Source organism: Oryctolagus cuniculus, chromosome 9 (genome assembly GCF_051225735.1).
Source record: "Oryctolagus cuniculus isolate XC-2025 breed Fujian yellow rabbit chromosome 9, ASM5122573v1, whole genome shotgun sequence".
In the NCBI taxonomy this organism is placed as follows: domain Eukaryota; kingdom Metazoa; phylum Chordata; class Mammalia; order Lagomorpha; family Leporidae; genus Oryctolagus; species Oryctolagus cuniculus.
In genome coordinates this window covers 98,244,909-98,268,239 of record NC_142875.1, presented here as the reverse complement: position 1 = coordinate 98,268,239, position 23,331 = coordinate 98,244,909, and the positions used below count along the sequence as shown (strand labels likewise).

General features: G+C 59.0%; 2 protein-coding genes across 6 annotated transcripts in view; one reads left to right on the top strand and one right to left on the bottom strand.

Annotated features, from left to right (window-relative positions):
* The first annotated feature begins 3,786 nt into the window (after positions 1-3,786).
* Positions 3,787-4,307, top strand: LOC108176421 (small ribosomal subunit protein eS27-like). The gene has a single exon (XM_089304434.1). It carries the CDS (start codon positions 3,874-3,876, stop codon positions 4,126-4,128), a length of 255 nt encoding a protein of 84 aa, XP_089160560.1. The 5' UTR covers positions 3,787-3,873; the 3' UTR covers positions 4,129-4,307.
* Positions 4,308-8,081: 3,774 nt separating this feature from the next.
* The window catches only part of IQSEC3 (IQ motif and Sec7 domain ArfGEF 3), a 103,733-nt gene continuing 88,483 nt past the window's right edge, over positions 8,082-23,331 (bottom strand). For 2 of the 5 annotated variants that reach the window (XM_002712787.6, XM_051850099.3), the window contains 6 exons: positions 22,446-22,571; positions 20,434-20,533; positions 20,109-20,270; positions 16,229-16,321; positions 14,501-14,550; positions 8,082-11,412 (listed from right to left, as the gene is read on the bottom strand). In XM_002712787.6, the coding sequence (XP_002712833.4) occupies positions 10,954-11,412; positions 14,501-14,550; positions 16,229-16,321; positions 20,109-20,270; positions 20,434-20,533; positions 22,446-22,571 (990 nt within the window). In that variant the 3' untranslated portion in view covers positions 8,082-10,953. Of the gene's footprint in view, positions 11,413-13,461; positions 14,416-14,500; positions 14,551-16,228; positions 16,322-20,108; positions 20,271-20,433; positions 20,534-22,445; positions 22,572-23,331 lie in introns of all 5 variants that reach the window. The other 3 variants (XR_007921003.3, XR_007921002.3, XM_008259870.5) reach the window with 3 other exon arrangements.

Sequence of the window (23,331 nt, the reverse complement as noted above, 5' to 3'; positions counted from 1 at the left end):
TGCTGCTCCGTCTCACTGTCCTGGGGTGGGAGCACAGAGGTCCTGTCTCTCCTGGGGGAGGGCCCTCCCCAGATTGGCGCCCCTGCCTGAGTATCTTCACTTCCGGTTCAGCCTCCTCTGACCAGACTTCCCCTCTGGACCCTGTAGTTCTTGCCGTCTGCCCCTTCTCTCCTCTAGGGGCCGACATGGGGCCGTGAGAGAAGCAGGCGGCTGTTGCTACCATGCCTGCTCCGTGTCTTCCTCACCCCCCTGCTCCCCTTCCACACAGCCCTCCTCTGCCCACGCCCCCGCAGACCACTGCAGTCCTGGTCTGGCTCTGGAGGGCTTCCTGGGGGAGGAAGGCAGGGTCTGGATAAGTTCCAGGCTCTTGTGTTCAGAGGGAAGTGGGAGAGGTGAGAGGGTGGAGCGCTTCCGGACAGTGTCCTGGGAGGGGAGAGTGCATGGAGCGGTGTGCCCCAGAGGCAGGGGACTTAGTGTAGGGTCTTAGATTGTGAGGGCACACCTTCTGACACACTGGGCACAGGCAGGTGTCCCCGCCCCGGCTTCACGGTCCCTCTGCACTGCTCTGTGCACCTGTGCTCAGCCTTCTTGGAGCTGCTGGGGGCAGGAGGGAGACCCAGGAGCAAGGCCTGGAGGAAAAGTGTTTCAGCCTTGCGCTGCATTCAAGACACAGCCTAGGGGGACAGGAGGGTGTGGCTGGCAGGGTGCTCGCTGCTGCCTCCCGGTGGCGGAGGGGAGCAGCACACGTGCCCTGTGCATCTCAGATACCCTGCCGCACTCAAGTGGTGGTGGTGGGGTCGCTGAGCTGGGTGGGGGGTGAGCACTGCTCTCCTGCGCTGTGGAAGTGCGCCTCCTGTGGACGGCTGAAACCTCCTGCGTCCTTCGCGCTGGGTTCCAGTGCGGAGTGGTGGCGATGGCGTCCCCCAGGAGCGAGTCTCTGGCTGGGGGGCAGCCTCAGCTGCTGAGGTCAAGCAGCCGCCTTTGCAACCACACAGCCCCGTTTCCGTGGTGGGCCAGTTGGGGCACAAGCTGGACGCAGCCCCCAAGCCCTGTGGACACTCTCAGAGACTGTGGACACCGCTGCTCGCTCCCCTTTGCCCCATGCACGTTCTCTGAGCTGCTCCAGGCCCCGGCTCTCGGCTCTCAACCTACAAGGCTGGAGGGAGGCCGACCGGGCCACTTCCTCCCTCCTCTCTTCCATTCTCTGCTGGTTGGGGTGGGACGGGGCGGGGGTGGGGCTTGGTGGAAGAGGGAGTGGGGGGGAGGGGACATCAGGGCAGCGTCCCGGCCTACAGGGACCCACTCATCAGACCCACAGTGTGGACAAGCAGCAGCAGTTTTTCTCTTGAGAGTGTGCACTGTGTACACACATGTGTGTGTGAGGAGCAGCGGGTGTGTGTGTGTGTGTGTTTATCTCACTCCCAGGCTTTTGGGGTTTCAGACTGGTGGCCAGAGGCCTATTCCGGCAGCTTTATTTGGCCTCCTGCCCCCAGCTGTCACCAACCTGGGGGCCAGGTGGAGGAAGCCCTGGCTGATTGATGCAACCTCAGGAGGCCTTGAGCCACCACGGTCCCTCCAAGTGCGCCCTCTGTTCCTGCCCTGTGGCCGCAGACAGGAAATGTGTGCGGTGGCTTCCAGCCACTGAGGTCTGGAGTGGGGTGTGCGGCAGCAGTGCGTGCCTGACACCAGCCCTTGGCCGCCCTGAGGATGGGAATGGCCCTCTTTGGGGGTGGGGAGGGGTCAGGTGTGGCCCCAGCAGAGGTGAGCGCAGCACCCGGGAACGAGGGGAGCCCCGTGGCACCCTTCCTGTCTGAGTCCTTTCCTTGCCTCCCACTTCCTTGCTTCTTCTGTCCCCTGGAGGCCCTCTGCTGCCCCTGACTCGAGCCCTCCTCCTCGCTCTGGGCAGGTGGGGCCGCCCCCGCCCTGCTGCGTGCTCACGTGCCCGGCTCCCTGCTGATTGAGCCCACGTGGCCTCCCTGCGGGTTCGGCTGCTCTCAGTGAAGTCACAAGGGCTGATTAGGTCTGACAGGGATGAAAAGCTTGTTGTTAACCATCCATGGATGCAGCGAGGCCAGGGGAGGCCACGCGTGCAGGGGGAGGATGGGAGGGCAAGGGACGGACGAGAGCCAGGCCTGGCAGGCCAGGGCCCTGGCATGGCATCCTGCATTCTGGCCCTCTCTGTGTCTAGTCTGATGCCAGCAGGTCCCTGGGCCAGGGAGGCAGCTCTGGAGTCGTGGAGCCCTAGGCAGCGGGGAGCGCGCACTCCCTCTCTACACTGAATCCTCAGGGCCTCCTGCAGGATCAGTGCCCAGCCCCACTGCCCTCCCAGGGCTCTGGCCACCGCGTCTCCACCCACAGCGGACTCCCCAACCTGCCGAGGTCGGCGCAGGCTAGCATGGAACCCCAGGCCTGAGGCTCGAACCCCCACTGGCCCATTCCAGCAATGCCAGGGCTGCTCCTGGTAGGGAGACCCTCCGCGGCCACAGTCATTGCTCCTTGGGACCCAGGAGAGAGCAGCCGCCAGGGCAGCCCTTGGCCAGCCAGCTGGCAGGACGCTGGGCCCCTGGGGCCCACAGCCCCTTCCTCTGCACTTTGGTTTTCTCCCGATTCTCCTGGACCTTTTACATAAGCAGTCGGACTGGAAATCACCACGGTTGTATTTCTCTGATCGTCGAATCCTTTTATTCTCTCCTCTCGTCTTTCTGCATGAGGCGGTGAGCTGGGTCCTGGGTGGCAGCCAACCCCTCCACCTCCTTCCTCGTCTTGACGAGAATCCTAATATTTCGCATCAAATATGAGGGCCAACATGGAGTTTTTTAGGCCGCATTTATTAGGCTATGAAGTTTTCTTCTGTTGCAAGTTTGCTGAGGTTTTTGTTTCAAATCAAGAATAAGGGTTGAATTTTATTGATTGCTCTGTGTCTCTATTGAGATGATCTTATTGGTTTTTTTCCCTTTATTTTGTTAGTGGGATGAATTATATTCATCAATTTTCCTAATATTTGACCAACTTTTGGTCTCTGGGACAACTTACCTCGGTCATGGTGTAACATTTATGGGTTATTCAATGCTAGTTTCAGTTTGTTAATATTTTGGTTAGAATTTTTGTTTTTATGCTCCTAAGCAAAATTGGCCACAATTGTCTTTGCCCATAGTGTCCTCGCCGGCTTTGGCTTTTTAAGGTTATGCTAGGTCCATAAAAAGGAGGTTGGCAACATTCTCTCTATCCCTCGTTTCTGAAAGAGTTCAGATGAGATTGGCCCGTGTGTTTCTGGATGAATGGTGGGCTTTTGTACAACTGTCTGTCCTGGTTGCGTGTGGGTTCTTTGCCTTTAACTGTTGCTATGTTAATAACGGGAGCGGGAGAAGGAGGAGGAGGGGGGAGAGGAGGGAGAATGAGAAAGGACGAATGAGCTCCTATGCACTGGTTCATCCTCCAAGTGTGGCAGGCCAGGGCTGGGCCTGCAGGCTGGAACTCAGCTCAGGTCCTGCTCGCGAGTGGCAGGAACCCAACAGGGGGGCCATCACTGTGGCCTCCCTGGGTCTGCATCAGCAGGGTACTGGACTCAGGAGATGGAGTGGAACCCAGGCAGCTGCTCCCAGCAGCCAGGACTGGGATGCGGGTGTCTTGACCAACATCTTAACTGCTAGGCCAAATGCCTGGCTCCACGTGTAGGTTCCTTTTTTTGGGTGGGGGTGGGGCTTATGAACTTTGAACTACATATTCAAATTTCTTCATTGACTGTATGTCTCAAATTTTCCACTTATTCTTATGCAACGCTTGGGGAGACATGAGGGAACTTCAAAATGTTCATGGAGTCACTAGGGGAGTAGCCAGAACCAGCGAGAGGCGCCGGGCTCGCGGACCGCCGACATGCCCTTGGCTAGAGATTTACTCCATCCCTCTTTGGAGGAGGAAAAGAAGAAACATAAAAAGAAACGGCTAGTTCAAAGTCCGAATTCTTATTTTATGGACGTAAAATGCCCAGGTTGCTACAAGATCACCACGGTTTTCAGCCATGCCCAAACAGTGGTTCTTTGTGTAGGCTGTTCTACAGTTTTGTGCCAGCCTACAGGAGGGAAGGCCCGACTCACAGAAGGCTGTTCCTTTAGAAGAAAGCAACACTAGTGACCCACACAACCTCCTGGATTTGTGTTCTCACAGAAAGCCTTATCATAAGTTCAGTGATTCTAGTGAATCTACTAAGATAATGTAATTTTGTTTGATTTTATAAGGTATACAAGTTATCCCCTATTTTGATGTCAGTTTTTCAATAAAGTTTTGATTATGGGCAAAAAAAAAAAAAATGTTCATGGAAAAATGGAAGTAAAAGTGTGAGTCTATTTTGGTGCAAATTTTTCCATAGTACATGAAAATGCATGTTATGAAAACATTATGCACGTATCTCAATTCTTCTGCATCAAAAAATAAATGCCTGCTTTCGGTTCCAACCCTTGTGTTTGTGTAAGGTTGTGCTCATCCCATGAAGGTGGCTGTACGTCGAGCCACGAGGTTTGCAGTTAACTTGTAATACGCTGTCTGCGCACCGCTGGCAGTCAGCTCTCTGCCCCTCTCTCGCGGTCAGCGGCATCAGAGCTTCGGCCTTTGGGAGAATGACTTTCTGACTTGATAATCCTTCAGACTGTCTGCGAATTTTCTGCTTACACTTCCTGCTTTCGTCTTTATTCTCACGGCTTTTGTCTTCCTCCTACTGCTCTGGGTTTGTCCTGCTGTCCTTTTTGTGACTTTTTCAGCCTTGAACTAACAAACCCAGGAGGCTACCCTCAGGGGAACTTCTGTGCCCTGAGGGCTGGAAGGAGAGGGGGTTGGGAGCTTTGGGGAGGGAAGAGGTGAGGCAGGTCTGTCTAGCAAGTGGGAAACTGTTGGGGGGGGGGGGAACTGTTGGACAACCTCCCCTGAGGTTGTCCTCAAAGTTTTTCCCAGAGTCAGGGCCAAGGTCATGGGAGCAGGAACTGCCCAGGTGCCAGGGACCCAGCTGGGGAGTTGGGCTGCCTGGTCCCCTGCGGGGGTGTGCAGCAGGGTGGGGTGAGCCGCGTTCCCATCCTCCCTCCCAGCACCCACACTGCGGCTCTCCCATCCTCCAGCCACATTCAGAGTGGAATTTTCCTGGTGGGACCAGTTCTGGACTGGCAGATGTCAGCTGGGTCTCGCGTCCTCCAGAAGGGACAGCCCCCTGCCTGCAGCAAGGGCACAAGGACCCTTGCCCCCTGATGTGGCCTCTCCCCTCCTCACCCCACCCTGGAGCTGCATCTGGGACCCCAGCTGCCACCGCCCGCCCCGTGGGTGGGAGGGAAGGAGTTTGTGGGGTGGGAGGAGTTGCTTGAGGGGTCCGAGGGACAGGGAGAGGGAACAGGGCGGGCTGGCAGCCCCAAGGGTCCCAGGGCCAGGCAGAGGGACACACACGAGTGCCCCTCTCAACGCTGCTTCCGCTCTGGGCCTGGGAAGGTCCCAGCCTTGGCCTGCTGCCCCCCGCGCTGCAGCTGTCTCTGTTTGTAGTGCCTTCCTGCAGGACACCACAGGGCTGGGCGGCCACTTCCTGTCACCCTGGGGTCAGCAGGCACTGATGGATGTGACTCCTGGAAAGCCAGGATCACAGCCAGCATGGTCAGGCAGCGCCGGCCGCACCGGGGACACAGCAATCTCGCCTTGCTCTGGTTTGCTGGAGTTCCTGCGTCAGTGGGCAGGACTGTCCTGCCAGAGCCCAGTGGGAGTGGCCACAGGGCCCCTGGCATCGGGAGCCAGAGTGCCGTCTGCACAGACTCAGGCCCCGCACTCACAGCCTCCTCAGCGCCCCCTGTCGCTGGTGTCTGTCTAGGGCCTACTTTGGGGGCCTGCGGCCTCCTGTAGGGGCTGCCCCTGACCCCTTACCTGGATGTGTCCCTGCGGCTCCTTCTTTGCTCGGTCTATGACCATCTGCTTTTTGTTTTCTGGAAGACCAATTTTAGGATTTCCTAGATAAAAGTGGTTTTTAATTCCATATTTACACTTTGGTAAGAGGTATTTTTTTTTGTTTTGCTTTGTTTTGTTTTGGTTTTTAGATTTATTCATTTATTTGAAAGGCCAAGTTACAGAGAGGCAGAGGCATAGAGAGAGAGAAGGTCTTTCAACTGCTGGTTCACTCCCCAAATGGCCACAATGGCTGGAGCTTTGCTGATCTGAAGCCAGAAGCCAGGAGCCAGGAGTTTCTTCCGGGTCTCCCACATGGGTGTTGGTGCCCAGGGACTTGGGCCATCCTGGGCTGCTTTCCCAGGCCATAGCAGAGAGCTGGATCAGAAGTGGAGCAGCGGGGACTTGAACCGGTACCCATGCAGGATGCTGGCACCGCAGGCGGCAGCTTTATCTGCTACGCCACAGAGCCAGCCCAGTAAGAGCTTTTTATGTGAGTAAATTCACACACTATTGGCAGATTGTCCTGGTTTCCATCTCAAAACGACGTGCTCATCCATTGCTGCAGGGGTAGCCTCTGGTCACCTGGCCTTGGCCTTGCAGAGGCCTCCTGAGTGCTCTCCTAAATCCTCCCTCAGTCGGTCCATTTCTTGTTTAGCTTTGATACCTCCCAACCCCCAGTGTGGACTTGCCAGCCGGCTCTTCACTAGCGCCATTTCCAGCCCCCGCACTTGCCCGGGGGCCGCTGCATGGCAGGTGCTCAGCCGCTGGTGCAGAAGCCACTCTGGTGCTTAGCACTGGCCTCTCCTTCTGGCTCGGCTCGTGGCTCCCAGCCTGAAGCCCATGAATCCCAGGACACACCCTCGGTCAATGGGTCAGTGATGAGTTTCCACTCCCCACTCTGCAAAGGGTCTTACAAAGGGGATTGCCCTGAGCACAGTGCTGTGTCCCAAGGCAGAGGCCTGGACCGCCAAAGCGGTGCATCTCCGTAGAGGCCTCCCTCTCTCACCAGAAGGTTTGGAGAGAGCCAGTGGCTGTCTCACATCCCTGGCCAAGGCAGCAGGGGGTCCTTTTGGCCCTAGGCCCCTGTCCCAGGCCTGGGCAGAGCTGGGTTCTCTCCAGAGTGCTCTTAAAGGGCCAGTCTTCAGCTTCTTGGGTCAGAGAATTCCCAAGATGGGATAGGCCCTCGCTAGCCTCCGGTTTCCTCTGCAATTCCCCATTTCCTGGGAGGAGGAGGAGGAGGTCATGCTCCCTTCCCTCTTCCTTGGCCAGGAAACAAGGGGACCCAGCGGAGGGGTGCAGTCTGGGCTCCTGGATGGTCTAAGTTCTGCTCCGCAGGAGGGCCCTCTGTCCAGCTGTCCCAGGCCCGGCATCCTGGCCGGGTGCAGTGCCCTTGATGACTTAGGGTTGCTAGAAGGCTCTGCTCTCACCTCCTGTCTAGGAGAACCACTGTGTGGCCAGTGCCTGTCCACAGAGCTGAGCCGGGCACACTAGCCCAAGCCCTTCCTCCTGTCATAGCCTCCTTCCCAATCTGCCTCCCTTCCAGCAGGAGACCTGGCACACAGCAGGGTTTGCTAAATTGCTCTCTGTGGCTCCATGCTTTTCCCCAGCCACGTTCCCCTAATCCTCACCCCTCCACTGCAGGCAGCTCGTGCCCAGGGTCTTGGCAGATTTGGTCTCAGACCTTGGGAGCTGCCCTCAGGGGCAAATCACCAGAGGCTACTGGTCAGCCCTGACCCGGGGACGGCTTCCCTCGCCCCCAACACACCATTGCTCTCCACTGCAGCCAACGAGGCAGGCCGCAGGGGTCCACACTCGCACCACCTGCAGCTCGCATACACTTTGGCTGGCACCTGCCCCCTCTGCTGGCTCTGTGGGTGCCACGGGCATGCTGGTGGGGGCCAGGCAGGCCTCACAAGCCATTAGTTTTCTGGTGCTTCCCCCCAGCTCTGCCCTTGCGCTCATCCCTCAGCCAGGCCTCTTTTAGTTAAGACAGCAACGGGTCACAGCAATGCCTGCCATTGCGCTGTCCTGGGACCAAAGCACCACACATGTGCAGACACCCCAGGCTCCGACCCGCAGCTCCGGGGCTGTCAGCAGCTGTTTTTCCTGCCCAGCGAGAGGTTCCGATAGGCCCCTCCCCTGGGGGCATAGAAGACACCGACACAGTGCGCTCAAGTGACATATTTCAATATAATCTCTAAAACTCTATGAATTGGACAGATAAAATACCTCTGGGCTATTTTGTTACAAAATATTTGCCATTTGGATTAGTTGCTGGGTGCAGCCACCCCACCTTTCCCCAGAGAGGTTTCTCTCCAATGCGGGTGGAGGGGAGGGTGTGCGCGGGAGGAGTGCAGGTCTGTACAGCGGACATGGGGACAGACGGAAGGACAGATGGGAGTCTCGAAAGCCTGCTGGGCATGACAGAATGCCTGGCAGGCTCTGAGGGGACAGGCGCCTGGGAAGTCAAAGGCCCAGGGCCAATAAATGGGTGGGGGAGCAAAACGCCTTTGGAGACAGACAGATGGACAGACGGACAGACAGATGGGAAGGCAGACTCCCAGGACAGACTGCCAGGACAAGGCCCTTGGGTCTGGAAGAGGGACCTGTCCCCACAAACGGGCAGGAAAGCTAACATTTTCTCCCACTCTGGGTTGTGGACTTGGCCAAGTGGATAAACTGGGAGAGAGAGGGATCCGGGTGCTGTGGAGTAAGGCCTGGGGGGTGGGCCGAGGGTCGGGGCTCAGCCAGCACCCTCCATGGGCCCTCTAGGAGGCTGGAGGCCCTGACATGGCCCTGACATGACCACAGCCACCGAAGGGGCAGAGGCTTCTGCCAGGCCTCTGGGAAGAGGGGTCCAGGCAGGTACCCACTTAGCCTGCTGGCCACTCAGGGCAAAAGAGCCACAGCTGCCTGGGGCTCTGGTTTCCCCTGACAGTGGGGAGGGTCAGATACAGCCCCCCCAGCCCCCTTTGGCCACCGGGAGGTAAGCACCACCCCCAGTGTGGTGCGTGCAGAAGCAGCTGTGGACCCTGCGAATCCCAGCCCCTTGAGCCGCCAGCCGCAACTCACCATGGGCAGGCGGGGCGGTGGTGGTGGTGGGGCACCGAGGGCCTCTGCGGGTCCCCACCAGGGGGGCAAGGGGGGACTGTCAGCAGGGGAGCCGGGCACTTGGTGAGCTTGAAGCAGAGTGTGAGCCGGCGACGAGGGCCCTGGCTGTGGGTTCTGGGCTGGCTGAGGCTGAGGCTGGCTCTTTCCTCCGCAGCCACGCCCCCTCCCCACCCCTCCCCCACCTCGGCCCACTCTCTGTGCCCACCACTTCCTCCCTGTTCGTATTTCCCCTCCACTTCCAGGCCCCTCATTCGAGACAAATCTGCTCTCAGGCCACTGCTGCACTTTCTCCCACAGCCCTAACACCTGCTGCCCCAGCCAAAGGCAGCAGAGGCCTCTGAATCCCGGCGCCCCTTGTGCCAGCTGCTCTGTTAGGGGCTCTGATTGGAACACCCAGTGACAGAGGAGTCCCAGGGGGAGGGGCAATGGCTGGGAAGCGGAGGCGTGGGCGGGGGTGGGGACTAGAGGGGGACGACAGGAGATTGGCTGAACGTGAAGGAACCTGGGCTGACAAAGACAGGGCCAAAAATAAGCTTGCTGGGTGACATCGTACTGACGTCTGGGTGACCACACAGACACACATGAAACTAGGTCATGTAGAACCTCGGTGAGCCAGGAATTGTCCACGCCTCCTACCCGGCCCAGGGCACTGCAGCCTGGGGAGCCGGTGGGGGCTGGGAAGAAGCAAATCCACCTTGGACTTGGTTGATGTTTGCTGCTGTCCCCCAAGAGGCATTACCAATGGGCTCCGAGCGGGAGGGAGCCTTAGCAGGGAAGCTAGGAGCTGCTGGCGCGGGCCCGGGGAGTCTGGCCCAGCGGGGCTGGACACTGCTGAACAGTCTGTGCAGGGCACAGGCTGCGGTGCTGCCCATGGGGTCTTTGGAGGCGGCTGCCTCTCATCTGGCCGGGGAGGGGTTTGCACCCCATCATACCCAGCCCTGGCAGGCCCGCGAGCCCTGCTTGGCTCTGCAGTTTTCAGGGTGCCCGGACCTCTGCTGGAGGTGGGTCTGGTACCTTCCAGAAGGAGGAAGATTTGAGGGGCAGCAGGGGAGATACAGGTGCCTCGGGAGCTCCCGCTTCTCTCACCCACATCTGCACCCAGCCTTTGTGGAGGCCACAGAAGGTACACAAAAGGGAGGTCCAAGCCAGGTGAAGTCCCACCTCCTCAGGGCGAATCGACCTCCCTCACCCCTTTTCTGCTTCCACAGTGGGCAAAGTTAACCTGGCTCTCCTGTGTGCACTTGGTGTTGTTGGGTAGGGAACCAAGAAACTTGGAAAAAGGTGCCTTTGGCAGGTATCTGATCTGGGGATTCCAGGGCCGTGTTCAGCTGGCTTTGACAGAGCTGAGAGCACTCCCACCCCCTCCTCTGCTTCTCAAAGCCTTTCCTGGAGTCTGGTGGGCAGGACCAGTGTCCCTGGAGGTGGAGGAGCAGCCTTCCGAGACGGCCAGGCTCCAGGGAATGGGGGCAGCTGAGAAAGCCCCCTTCTTCACAGCGGCCCCTCCAGGGAGCTGAGGCCATCCTGTGAGGCCACAAATACAGCTGTCCTGGGGCTGAGCCGAGCCTGCCTTCCACCCAGGGCGCCACTGCTGTGCCCCCCAGCCCCTTGCTCCTGCCCACCAGCCCGAGGCCCCTGGATGCTAGACACAAAGCCTCAGCTTATCTTCCAACCACGGTTCCAACTGGGGAGAGGGATGGCCCTGTCTCATCTGGCTGTGTGGGGCCCAGGAGCATGAGCTGGTTGTGTGTGTGCATGTGTGTGTGGCTCACCTGTGTAAGGGAGGGATAGTGGGACCAGGCAAACCCAGTGCTGGGGGTTGGGGTTCTCTTTCCAAAACAACAGTGACCAATGACCTGGAACGTGTGGTGCCAGGGTGTGGGGAGCAGCAATGGTGGCCCTATGGGACAGACAGCAGGGTGTCTAGGGCAGAGTCTACACCAGGCTCCTGGAGCCGCTGGAGTAGCGGCGCCGGTGCAGCAGGGAGCCGGGTGGGCAGAACTGGTGGGGGTGGTTGTAAGGGGGTGGGGGTGGGGGCAGCGGAGGCTGGTGGATGACCTTGACCGGGGAGCCTGGGCCGCCCAGGGGTGTGGAGCCGCAGGAGTCGGAGGAGGATGAGGCGTAGCAGGAGAGGGCCTGGCTCAGCAGGGGTTCCATGCGGGCCAAGCAGGGCTTGTCCAGGACAATGACCTTGACGATTTGCTGGCACTGCACCAGCGTGCCTGGGGGAGTGGGTGGTGGCGGCGGCGGCGGCGGCGGCAGCGGTGTGGGTGGCGGGGGCTGCTCTCTGGCCGGGCTAGGCTGCAGGTCTGGCTGCGGTGGTACCGGCACGCCCCTCTCGGCCCCCAGCCCGGAGCTGTGCTGGGACGATTGAAGCCTGTTGTGAATTGACACCTAGTTTAGAAACAGCCAGAGAAGCATGAAATGTTACAAGACTACTTCCCAGCTGCTGGGGCTGGCTACCCTGAGCCTCCCTCGGGCCTCCCTCCTTCTCCCGTTTCCTGCTGCCCTCAGGTGTTCTGAGCCCTCACTGGAATCCTCTCCCCACCGCCACACAGAGGGAAGCTGGGTGCTGACCCTCGCTGGTCTCCAGGGGCTATGTCCTGGCCTCAGCTGACTCATCTGAGAGAAGGGCCTCTGCACAGCCCAGCAGTCTGGCCTCGTGGGCTGCACGGTGGCCCTGGACCATCAAGCTTGTCCTGCTTCCCTCTCGCTGAACTGCAGCTTGGGAACAAGCAGCGTTACTGGACCTGCCCCTTGCTTCCTGCCTGCCCAGGACAATGTTGACCCGGGGACAGTCAAGCAGTTTTGAGCCTTTCCAGTCAGCTTGGTTAACGAGGAAGCCTCATTGGCACAGTTGCCCTCATAAAGGCACCCAAACCCCAGAAGGCCAGGGACCCCAGAAAGGGTGATCCGGACCTACCCCTCCCTCCTGGGCTCCCCAGGGCCAGGCCTGTACATTCCATAGTAGCTCAGAGAGCTGAGGGCAGAGTCAGGGCCCCAGCTGCTTCTCTCGCCAAGCTTGGTCCTGGTTAAATCAGCAGAGAGGACCCTAATCTTCTCCCTGGCTGGAGCACGCGGGGGTGGCCCAGATGGAGCTGTGCGCCCCACCCTGAGACAGGTCAGTGTGGAAAGCTCGGCCTCGTCCGGCCAGCAGCAGGAGGTGGAGCGAGTAGGCAGATGGGGGGGAGGGGGGCGGCTAGAGGATTCTGGAAGGCAGAGGATTTAATTCTGTCCCCCCTCCCCCCACCAGTCCTCAGCCTATAGCCAGGATGCATCGCAATCCCCTGGGAAGACCCCAGCCTTTCTGAGGGTGTTTCCCGTGCACAGGTGCAGGCTGCTCAGAGCACATGGAGAAACTGAGGCCACCCGGCAGGCGGACTGAGTCCTGTGGACTGGCTAACAGTGTGACCGCAGGGCCCCTGCCGGGATTCTGCGCTGCTCTCGAGGCTCCCTGGGTCTTTGCCCGCACCCTTGACCGTCACAAGCCCCTGCAGCCACATTCAGCACTTGGGTGCTTTCTTCCTCCTTCTTGGCCTCCAACCTCAGCAGCACTTCCCAGGCCTGAATCCTCCTGCCCTGCCAAGACACACGGCAAGCAGGGGCTGGGCTGGGGGCCACGTCTGCCCAGGGGTGCCCCCTATGGCCCCCATCCGTGGCTGGGGCAGAACATCGCTGTGGCTGCTGCTGCTGGGGGGCAGGGCTCCCTTCCCCACTTGCTGGTCAGGCTTGTGCCTCATTTGCAGAGCATGGACGCCCAGCCCACCCCCACTGCCGCCCTCTGAGGGTCTTTCTCCTCCTCCCCTGCGGCTCCTCTGTGGCCCAGGCTCCCTTCGGCTTCATCTTGCACCTGCTCAGCACTTCTCGTGTCCCAACTCCCTTTCTCCCCTCGGCATCTCTGTCTCCACCCTGGCAGGGACCATTTGTCTCTCAAGGTCAGGAAGTGAACAGCAGGAAGTGACAGCAAACACCTCTCCTTCTAACCCCCTTCTCACCTCCCTGCTCATAAAGGAGAGAGAGATAGACAGACAGAGAGAGGAGAGCAGAGGAGAGGGAGGAGAGGAGATGGGGCATGGGCAGCGGGTCAGAACAGCTCAGAGAAGATGGAGAAGCGCCTGCCAGAGGGGCACGGCCAGGCAATGAGGGAGACAGGGCGGAGGCCGCGGCAGCTCAGGTCCAGCTGAGAGGCGAGGGGCGCGGGGCTGCCCTCTGTGTGGGAGAGCACAGGCTGCGGGCCCTGGAGCTGGCTGAGGGCTGGCAGCCTTGCAGATAGCCACGGGGGCCTTCGGGGCAGGGGCAGGAAGACGGGCAGCCCAGGCTGAGGCATGGGCAGGGCGGGTGGGCAAGCTGGAGGGCTGGCAACTTGGCGTGTTTATCTGCAAGGCCAGAGCATGGGCGGTGGCGGCGGGAGGATGGGGGAGGGGACGGGGCTGGAATACCCACCCTGGGGGCTGGTCAGCTGCTGGGACAGGAAGCTCCTCCGTGTCAAGGTGCCTCCTCCAGACAGGGCTGTGTGGGGCGTGGGGGCCGTGGGGACAGAGAAGCTGAGCTGCCCGGGGTGGGAGGAGTGGCGGGGGACAGTCCTGCTGCTTCCTAGGGCTTAGGCTGGGAGGGCCAGGCTCCTCCCTCGGCCGTCTTAGTGGGGTCCCTCCAGCTTGTAGTGGGGGTTGGGAAAAGAGCAGCTATGTGAGTAGCTGGCGCACCCCCGCCCCAGGCCTGGCCTGAAAGGAGTACGGGTGGCGGTCATGGGGGTGAAGGGGATCCGCTGAGGTGGGGGTGTCCCGCGGGGGCTGGCTGCCACCATTCCCTCTCCCCAAATCCCTTCCATGTGGTCCGGGGATGGGCACCCTGTCCCTTCCAACATGGACATGCTGCAGATGGATCAGCGTTGTCTGGAAGCCCTAAGCCAGCCCCAGATGCACTTTGGCTCTTCTGCACACCTCCGGCCCCAGCTAGCTTTCCAGAAGCCCGGTCCTTCCCAGCTGCCCCCACTCGCACGTCCCGGCTTCCCCAAGACACATCCAAATGGGCAGGTCTGCCCCAGAACTGACTGCCTGGGGACTTGATTTGAGTGGTAACTCTCAGAGGGAGCCCAGATGAGGACAGAGCGACTTGGGGAGGGGATGGGGGTTCTCCGAGATAGCAAGCACTGGGGAGCACTGGGTGCTTTGCTGGGGAAGCAGGCGTGTGGGGGGTGTGGCCTTGGAGGCTTCACCGCCATGATGTCAGACTGGGAGCTGGGTCCCGGAGGGCAAGGGGCTGGGGAGTGGGGCCAGAGTGCTTGCAGCTTAACTGGGCACTGGAACAGTGGTGAGACCCATGCTAGCAGTAACTTTTAATTGTGTCTCTTGAAATTGGAAAAATGGTGAGTCGGGCTGGGGAGGCATTGATTAATACCTGAGAAGAGAAACAACACAGATGGTGAGAAGAGGGAGCAGCGGGGCACGGGATCACTCACCTGGGCGACCAGGCCTCCACTTACCTCCACCGGGCTCTCCACTGGCTTCTCCCCGATGGCCGCTTCCCTTTTGGCTTTGAATGCAAACAGCACAGGGGCTCATTCTCCACCGGTCCCAAGGAGCCCTGCCGCCTGCCCCTGCCCTGCCATGGCCACTGGCCGCCAGTGAGGGCGGCAAGACCTCCAGCATAGAGGCCCCTCTGTAGCTGTGCAGCCCTGGGTAGGATACTGCACTTCTCTGGTCCTCTGTAGACCAGAAGATCTACGGATCTTCTGGCATGGTTGAGTCCAATAAACCCCCCCACCAATATAGGCTGTGCAAGACTTGGGGGGCATGCATGGGGACCCTTCTTTATTCCTGTCCTTGTGACTTCCTGTGACCAAGCGGGGACCTGCACAGTAAGAGCTGATAACGGCTCTGCCAGGGCCTTCCGACTGGCCTGGAGAAGCAGCAGGGAGCCCGCAACCCCCAGGGGCTGAGCACTCTTTCTGGCTAAGTCAGTCCTGCCTTCTACCTCCTCCCCCAGCAAGCCCCTGGGGTTTCTCCATGCCTGACTTCCCCTCTCTGAGCTCGGCCACACGAGAGGCAGCCTGGCCATTGTTGGGGTCTGAGGCAAGCATCCCACTGTGGCGGTGACTGATGCACATGCAGGCCCTGGGGACAGGCGAGCCTGGTGTGGCTTTCCCCCGAAACAGGCTGGGGACGCTAGGAATGAGTCACGGCTGAGGATTGGCCCTGGGGTTCAGACGGTTGTGAATAGCAGAAGTTCCCCAGGTCCTGTGGCCTCATAGAAATCAAGGGGCCCACTGGCACCAGGCACAGTGGGGATGACGAACACTGGTGGCAGGTAAGATGCCCCCACACCAAGAATCCCCACCCAGCACAGAGGGCCACGGTCCTCCTTAGAAAATGGATCCTGGGTCCCAGCTGGTGTCACAAGTGTTTGAGCTGCTGTCCGTCCTATGCCTGGTGTCAGGGCCATCTGCTGAGAGCCCAGACCCTGTGGGAGCTCCTGGTGTTACTCAGCTGGAGCTGGGGTCTCGCAGCAGGCACTCAGCCGGGGCTGGCTGAATTGGCTGATGGTTCTAGATAGTTTTCTGGGGATGGGATTTAACTCTTACACCATCTCCTGCTTCTGATTCCTTTTTATCTGGGGCTGGTGAGACGTGGAGGTGGGTAAGGTTAGGAGCAGCAGGTGGAAAGGAGGGAGCTGGCTGGTCTGCAGAGTGTGGCCCAGGAAACACCAAGTGCCAAGCTGCCCTCCCTGGTCTGGAATGCTTCATTGCACCAACTGAACAGTGCCACTTGAGAAACTGAGTTTGGGGCTCATCTGCATTTGGGAGCAGGCTGCCCTGGGCCTGGGATTAGAGAGTGCTGATGGCGCATCTGGGAAGGGACTCCCAGGCCAGGGCAAACTTTCCAGGCCCTTCTGGCCACCCTGCTCTTGCCTGGGACTCGTGGCCTGACTCCTCCAGGGCAGATGCTGACATTCCACACGGGCTCTGCAATGCTGGTGTAGCTGGCAAAAGGCAGGCATTTCTCACACACCTTCCCCCTCTCTGCTACCCATGGAATTAAACAAAGGAAACCAAGGGGTGGGCATTTGGCCCTAGTGGCTAAGAGGCCAGTCACGACACCAAATCGGAGGACCTGGGTGCAGTTCCTGGCCCCTGGCTCCTGACTCCAGCATTCCTGCTCATGCTCGCCCTGGGAGGCAGGTGGCTAAGCCCAGGCCCCGAGTGCAGGCTCACCTGTAGGCGATCCTTGCTTCGACTGTGAGTCTGCCTGGGCTCCCCCGGACCTGAAGGAGAGCGTCTTTGTTCCTCGCTGCTTCTCCAGCTCCCCTGAGGAAGGGAGAGACCAGTGACCAGAGAGAGAAACCTGGAGCTCAGCCACCTCGAGGAGAGCAAGGAAGTAAGGCGAGAGCAGCAGAGGAGGCCGGGACCTCCCCCTGCAGTCCCCCCACCCCCAACTGTGGGCCACACGACACAAACCAGCATCTGACAGCAGCACTCGATGGTGCCCTTCTCGGAGCCTGTCCACGGGGACGATGCCCCTGCTGGGCCGTAGCAGGCGGGACGTCCTCGTTCTGACACGTCCTGCCTGCATGGTTTTGGGACATCCTGCCTTAGGGAAGCCTTGTGTGTGGCTAGCGCGCCACATCTGCCAGCTTCCAGGACAACGCACGAGGCACTTGGCACAGCAGCCTTCGTCACAGTGGGTGGCAGGCATCAGCCCGCAGTGTGGCGGCTGGCCTGAGCCCGCCCCAGCCAGCTGAGCAGCGCAGCCTCTTCCAGCTCTCCTAAGCAGGAGATCCAGAGGCCTGAGGGCATCTGTCTTGGTACGCAGCCCTGCTCCTCTCACTGGACTGCAAATTGGGTCATGTGTGTGCTTGCCGTGGCAAGAGCTGCCCTGTCACCGTCCGTGGGGACCTGACCATGGACACTAACCCCCTGACCATGGACACTCACCCCTGACCACAGACACTAACCCCCTGACCACAGACACTAACCCTCTGAACAGACACTAACCCTCTGAACAGACACTAACCCTCTGAACACAGACACTAACCCCGACCACGGACACTAACCCCCTGACCATGGACACTCACCCCCTGACCACAGACACTAACCCCCTGACCATGGACACTAACCCCCTGACCATGGACACTAACCCCCTGACCACGGACACTAACCCCCTGAACACGGACACTAACCCCGACCACAGACACTAACCCCCTGACCACGGACACTAACCTGACCATGGACACTAACCCCGACCACGGACACTAAACCCCTGACCATGGACACTAACCCCGACCACGGACACTAACCCCGACCACGGACACTAACCCCCTGACCATGGACACTAACCCTGACCATGGACACTAACCCCCTGACCATGGACACTAACCCCGACCACGGACACTAACCCCCTGACCATGGACACTAACCCCGACCACGGACACTAAACCCCTGACCATGGACACTAACCCCGACCACGGACACTAACCCCCTGACCACGGACACTAACCCCCTGACCATGGACACTAACCCTGACCACGGACACTAACCCCCTGACCACGGACACTAACCCCCTGACCACGGACACTAACCCTGACCACGGACACTAACCCCCTGAACACAGACACTAATCCCGGCCATGGACACTAACCCCATGACCACGGACACTAACCCCCTGACCACGGACACTAACCCCGACCACGGACACTAACCCCGACCACGGACACTAACCCCAACCACGGACACTAACCCCCTGACCACGGACACTAACCCCGACCATGGACACTAACCCCCTGACCATGGACACTAACCCTGACCATGGACACTAACCCTGACCACAGACAGTAACCCCTTGCTTCGGCTTCTCTTTTCCAGAAGACGTACTTCATGCTCCTTTTACTAAAGCTACTCTCCTGCCTGGGCTCTGTTTGCTGTCTCGAATCCAGGGACACTGAACTTCAAACCCCCAAACCAGCAGTTTGTCCTGATCATCCAAATCCCACCATCCAAGACCCGAGACACCTGTACAGAACTGCGGGTTGACCCTCTCCCGGGGGTGCTCTCTGGCCTCCGGTGTCATAATTATAAGCAAGGAGCCCCGGGAACCTGGATGCAGATCTTGCTTTGTTATGGCTGTGTGAACTGGGACAATCTCCTTCAGCCCTGTTAGCCTCCATTTCCTTGTATCTAATCTGGGGAATCCTACCTCCCACTCAGAAAAAGTTGTACCAATGAAACAATGGACTCAGCAAGCAGCCCAGGCTCTGGCATGCAGTAGGTGCTCAGCGAACAGGCAGCTGCCATAGGTTTTCAATCTCTGACCTCCTGGGCCAGCCCTCATGGCTGGTCAGCCGTGCCCGCCCCTTCTCTCCATCTGAAGGCTGAGAGTCAAGTGCAAGTCCACCTCCCTGCTCCCCGCCCTCCAGGCGTCAGGAAAGGGGTCCACCTCGGGACCTAGTGGGTTCATTGGCAGCTGCTCCCCCGGTACATGCTTGGGAGAGGGCACATGTGCTGTTTTGGGGGCTGGCAGGGGTGGGGAGGCTGCCTCTTGCTGCAATGCTGGGACCAGGCCAGGTACTGGGGCACCCCAGGGCAGTAGGAGAGCCATCGGTGACATTTTGACGACAAGAGAAGTGAAGTCAATTTCAAGGTGGGTCTTTGAGAAGCAGGCCCCCGTGGGTATTGAGACCAGCCCTTGAGAACATTCTGTTCCACCCCAGGAAGCAGGGAAGCCGACAAGCTGCAGGGTAGGGTGGGAAATGAGGCCCCCCTTCCCGGAGCCCTGCGGTCTCGCTCGCTGGTTTCTGGTTAGCTGAATCGGGTCGTGTTCTCAGGGCATTAGACCGCAGGTCTCTTACTCACAGAGCCACACAATAGGAGCCTTGGGAGCAGACGGAAATGCACATGCCAGCCCTCCACTTCCTTTTTTTTTTTTTTTTTCCTTTTTTAGATTTTATTTATTTGTTTGAGAGGCAGAGTTACAGAGAGAGGGAGAGATAGACAGAAAGGTCTTCCATCTGCTGGTTTAACTCCCCAGATGGCCACAATGGCTGGAGCTGGGCCAATCCAAAGCCAGGAGCCAGGAGTTTCTCCCGGGTCTCCCATGCGGGTGCAGGGGCCCTAGCACTTGGGCCATCCTCTACTGCTTTCCCAGCCATAGCAGGGAGCTGGATCAGAGAGAAGCAGCCGGGACGTGAATCATTGCCCATATGGGATGCCGGTGCCACAGGCAGAAGCTTAACCTACTATACCACAGCACTGGTCCTGTCCCTCCACTTCTGATAAGAAGTTCGTGGATTGTGGCGTAGTGGCCCCTGCACCCATGTGAGAGACCAGAAGAAGGTCCTGGCTCCTGGCTTCAGCCTGGCCCGGCCCTGGCTGTTATGGCCATTTGGGGAAGTGAACCAGCAGATGAAAGCTGTCTCTGCTTCCCTTTCCCTCTTTCTCCCTCTAACTTTGCCTTTCAAATAGATCTTTAATAAACAAACCAAAAAAGATAAAATAGTGGGAAACTGGGTTTCAAAGAAAGTTTCTTTTTCCCATGACCTTTGGGAAGACTTGGGTGTGTGCACCACCTGGACACCTGCTATGCACGCCACAGGCTGTGGGCCCACGCTGCTCACGTCTTAAGCCAAGGCCTGGCGAGATGAAGAGACCTGTGGATTTACTAAAGTGCCCGTGCTGGACTACTGGAGAAACTAGGTATCCCTTAGAGGAACAGGGACATGGTGCCAAGAAGGAATAGTAAGAAAAGCAGCCTGGCCTCTGGGAATAGAGGGTGTTGTAAGAAAATAAGGAGGGGTCTTGAGGAACAAGGATTAAGACAGGAACCCGGCCCGATGCTGGGCGGCCCTGGCACTGACCCAGGGGCAAGGCCGAGCCCCCGGAACCCCTTGGGTCTGCCTGGTCAGCTTCTTTGATCTCGGATCCAAGGGCCAGGAAGCTATACACGGTGTGTCCCGCCCGCCCGCTAGGCCTGGGAGAGCGGAGGCTTAGAGAGGGCAGAAGCCTCCGCAGGCTGCCCCCCAGCGTCAGAGCTGTGTCTGCCCACAGAGCCACCCCTCCTCCATGCCGACTGTTGAGGGAGCCCGGGGCACCCGGTCCTTACACTCTATCCGGACCTGCTCCAGCTCCGTCACCTCGGCAATGGACTCCTTCAGGTCCTCCACGAACTTCTGCATCTCGTCGGAGCCCAGGGCACAGAAATGCAGCACCTGCTTCTTCTCAGAGCCGGACAGCGGGGTCACCAGTGTGATGCCGTGAGAGTAATCTGGAAGTCAGACCCCCGTGCCCAGTGGTCCGTGAGTGGCAGCAGCGGCAGAGGAGAGGGGGCGGGTTCGGGGCACGTGCCCTCCTGCCCCATACCGCCCAGCCTCCCCCAAGCCACGCTGTGCGGAGTCTCTGGTGTCACTCATTCATCGTCAAGGACTCACACTCGTTCTCGAAGAGGTGGAACTGCATGCCCAGCAGGCCGACCGACTTGCAGAAGGTGTAGGTGGAGGAGCTCTTCTTCTTCGGGCAGAGTTTGAGAATCTGTCCAAGAGACGGCCACAGGCTAACAGGTGCACGCTCGTGTCAACACGCGTGTGCACACATGCATGCCTGGACCCTGAGGACATTCAGGAACACACAACGGTGCACACACACACAACCCTCAGATCTCAGATACATCCTTTTGCACACACATACATGAAGGTACTTCAAACAGTTCATGGGAAAATGGAATGAAAAGATGACGTGTTGAAACCATGCATAGCTTCTTCACATTCCCATAAACTTCCTGAAGATGCCTCATACTCATGATTGAATTTTTTTGGTACAAACATAAGCTTACATTTCAATCTCATTTACCAGGAATGTTTTAAAGTGGTTTTGTACCTATGCAGAGACGCACATACTCTGGATCAAAATCCTTGTCTTCACTGTTGTGACTCTCTGGCGAGCGAATCCACACTTCTTGATCCACTGCCTATCTTACTCTGGGCTTTCTGCTTGAGCCACACTGTCCCCCATCCGGCCACACTCAGCCCCCACCACAGGCCCTTTGCACATGCTCTCCCCTTCCCGCAACTCTCCCTGTAACTTCTGCACAGCTGTACTGCTGTCATTACTTACGTCTTAACTCAAATGCTCCATCCTTAGGGATGCCCTCCTGGACCCTCCACCTTAACCTTGTCCCTGGCCTATTATCCTGGGACCTTCTCCCCACTGGAGAGTACCTTGCTTATTTGTATTCTTTGTTTGATTCTATGTCCCCCCCCGCTGCAGTGAAAGCTCAATACAGAAATACTGCTTCTTTGTGAGCTGGGCTTTGGGGATGCCGGAGAACAACCGGACAGAGGGGCTCTGCCCCCAAGGTGCTTCTGCGATGATGGACAGGGACAGCCAAGGTGGAAACCAACCCACTGACCATGAAGCTGCTTAGCAAAGAAACAGAGCCAAGAAAGGGATAACATGGGCTGCCCCGAAACCGCGCAGGGACTCAAAGGAAGTGACACAGGGTCAGGAGGAGAAAGCCACCGCCCAGGCGCCCTTGCTCAGCGGGCAGGGAGGGCTCCTGTGGGAGGGAGGTGACACGTGATGGAGACCTGCACGAAGCAGGGAGGAGACCATGCAGTGGCCAGGTCAGGCCAAGGCCCACAGAAGCTGCTCGGGAACAAAGAGCTGCAGGAGCAAGGACCTGGCCGGCGGGAGGCCTGGTCCCTGGGAGGAAGTTCCGGGAGCAGGGCAGTGTGGGGAGAGACTGGGCTTGGTCTGCGGCAGGCGGCAGGCAGGCAGCATCAGGCGCAGAGCTCTGCGTAAGGCAGCCCACAGCGGCGGGGAGGCCAAGTGGAGGCTTCTGTGGGAAGACTGGAGTGCAGCAGGCAAGGCAGGGAGAGGCAATGGGGCCAGGGGACCCCAGGGCTCCTCGACAGAGGAACCCTGCACGGCCCTGGTTCCCAGCATTCAGAACAAGGGCGGGCCCCCGGTGACCCAGGGAAGCTGTGTGTGGAGTGGATGTCTGTTCTCAGGAGCACGTGCACATATGCACGCACACACACACGTGTGCACACATGCATACCATGAGCACACACACGTGCACACATGTGGGTGCTAACACCCTCAGCATCTCCCCAGGCCCAGGGACAGTGCCTGCTCACTGGTGCCCTCTGTCCCTGCTAGGCCGTGCGACGTGAAGCTCACCGCTGTGCCCTGCCGGCCTCGGGAGGTGCAGATGGCCTGGGCTTAGCTCATGTCCACCTTGACTGCAGCCATGAGCAGGCGATTGACGGTGCCTGCACCTTGGTTTCATGATGTGGAAAACCTGAGCCTTATTACCCCTGTAGTGTGCAGGTGCATGCGACAGCGGCCTCCCTGTCACTGCGCGGGGAGTGCTCCTGGCTGAGGTCTCCGGCGCCCCTGCCCGTCCACCATGGGGTCCCAGGGAGCCAGCCAGGGTGCTCACCACCAGCAGGTCGTTGAAGAGGAACACCTCCCTTTGATGCGCTGCCTGCTTCTGCAGCTTGTTCACGTCAGTCACCTCGAAGAGCCGGCTGCAGCAGACCAGGCGGCGGTGCGGCACAGACAGCACCTGGGACGGAGGTGGTGCTCAGCCTGCGGCCCCGCCGGTGCAGCCGGGAGAGGGGCTAGGACAACAGGTCTGCTGCAGGGCCTGACCCGGACTTCCTCCCCTTCCCCCAACCCTGCACCCCTATCCAGGGCTCGGTCCCCTTCAATGGGAGCAAGGAGAGCAAGACCAGAACAGGAGTGGTTCATTATGCTGGAGGCCATGGAGAGACGAAGGTTTTGAGATGGAAATCAAAAGTAATTTCGGGGGCTGGGTGATGCTTGCATTCTGTATCTGAGTGCCTCGTTTGAGTCCCATCCCTGCACTTGGGATCCAGCTCCCTGCTAATGTGCACCCTGGGCGGAAGCCGATGGTGACTCAAGTGCTCGCGTCCCCACAGTCTGCATGAGAGACCTGGATTAGGTTCAGCTTGGCCATTTGGGGCGTGAACCGGTGTATGGTAGATCTCTGTCTGACTGTCTCTCTGTCTTTCGAATAAAAATGAAAATTAATAAATTAAAAAAATTAGTTTCAGGACAATTAAATCCAGCCACTGGGGGTGGGTATTTGGCCTAGAGGTTGTGTTACTGATTAAGATGCCTACAGGGGCTGGCGTGTGGCTCAGCAGGTTAAAGCCCTGGCCTGAGGTGCTGGCATTCCCTATGGATGCTGGTTCTAGTCCTGGCTGCTCCTCTTCCGTTCCAGCTCTCTGCTATGGCCTAGGAAAGCAGTGGAGGATGGCCCAAGTGCTTGGGCCCCTGCCCATGTGGGAGACCTGGAGGAA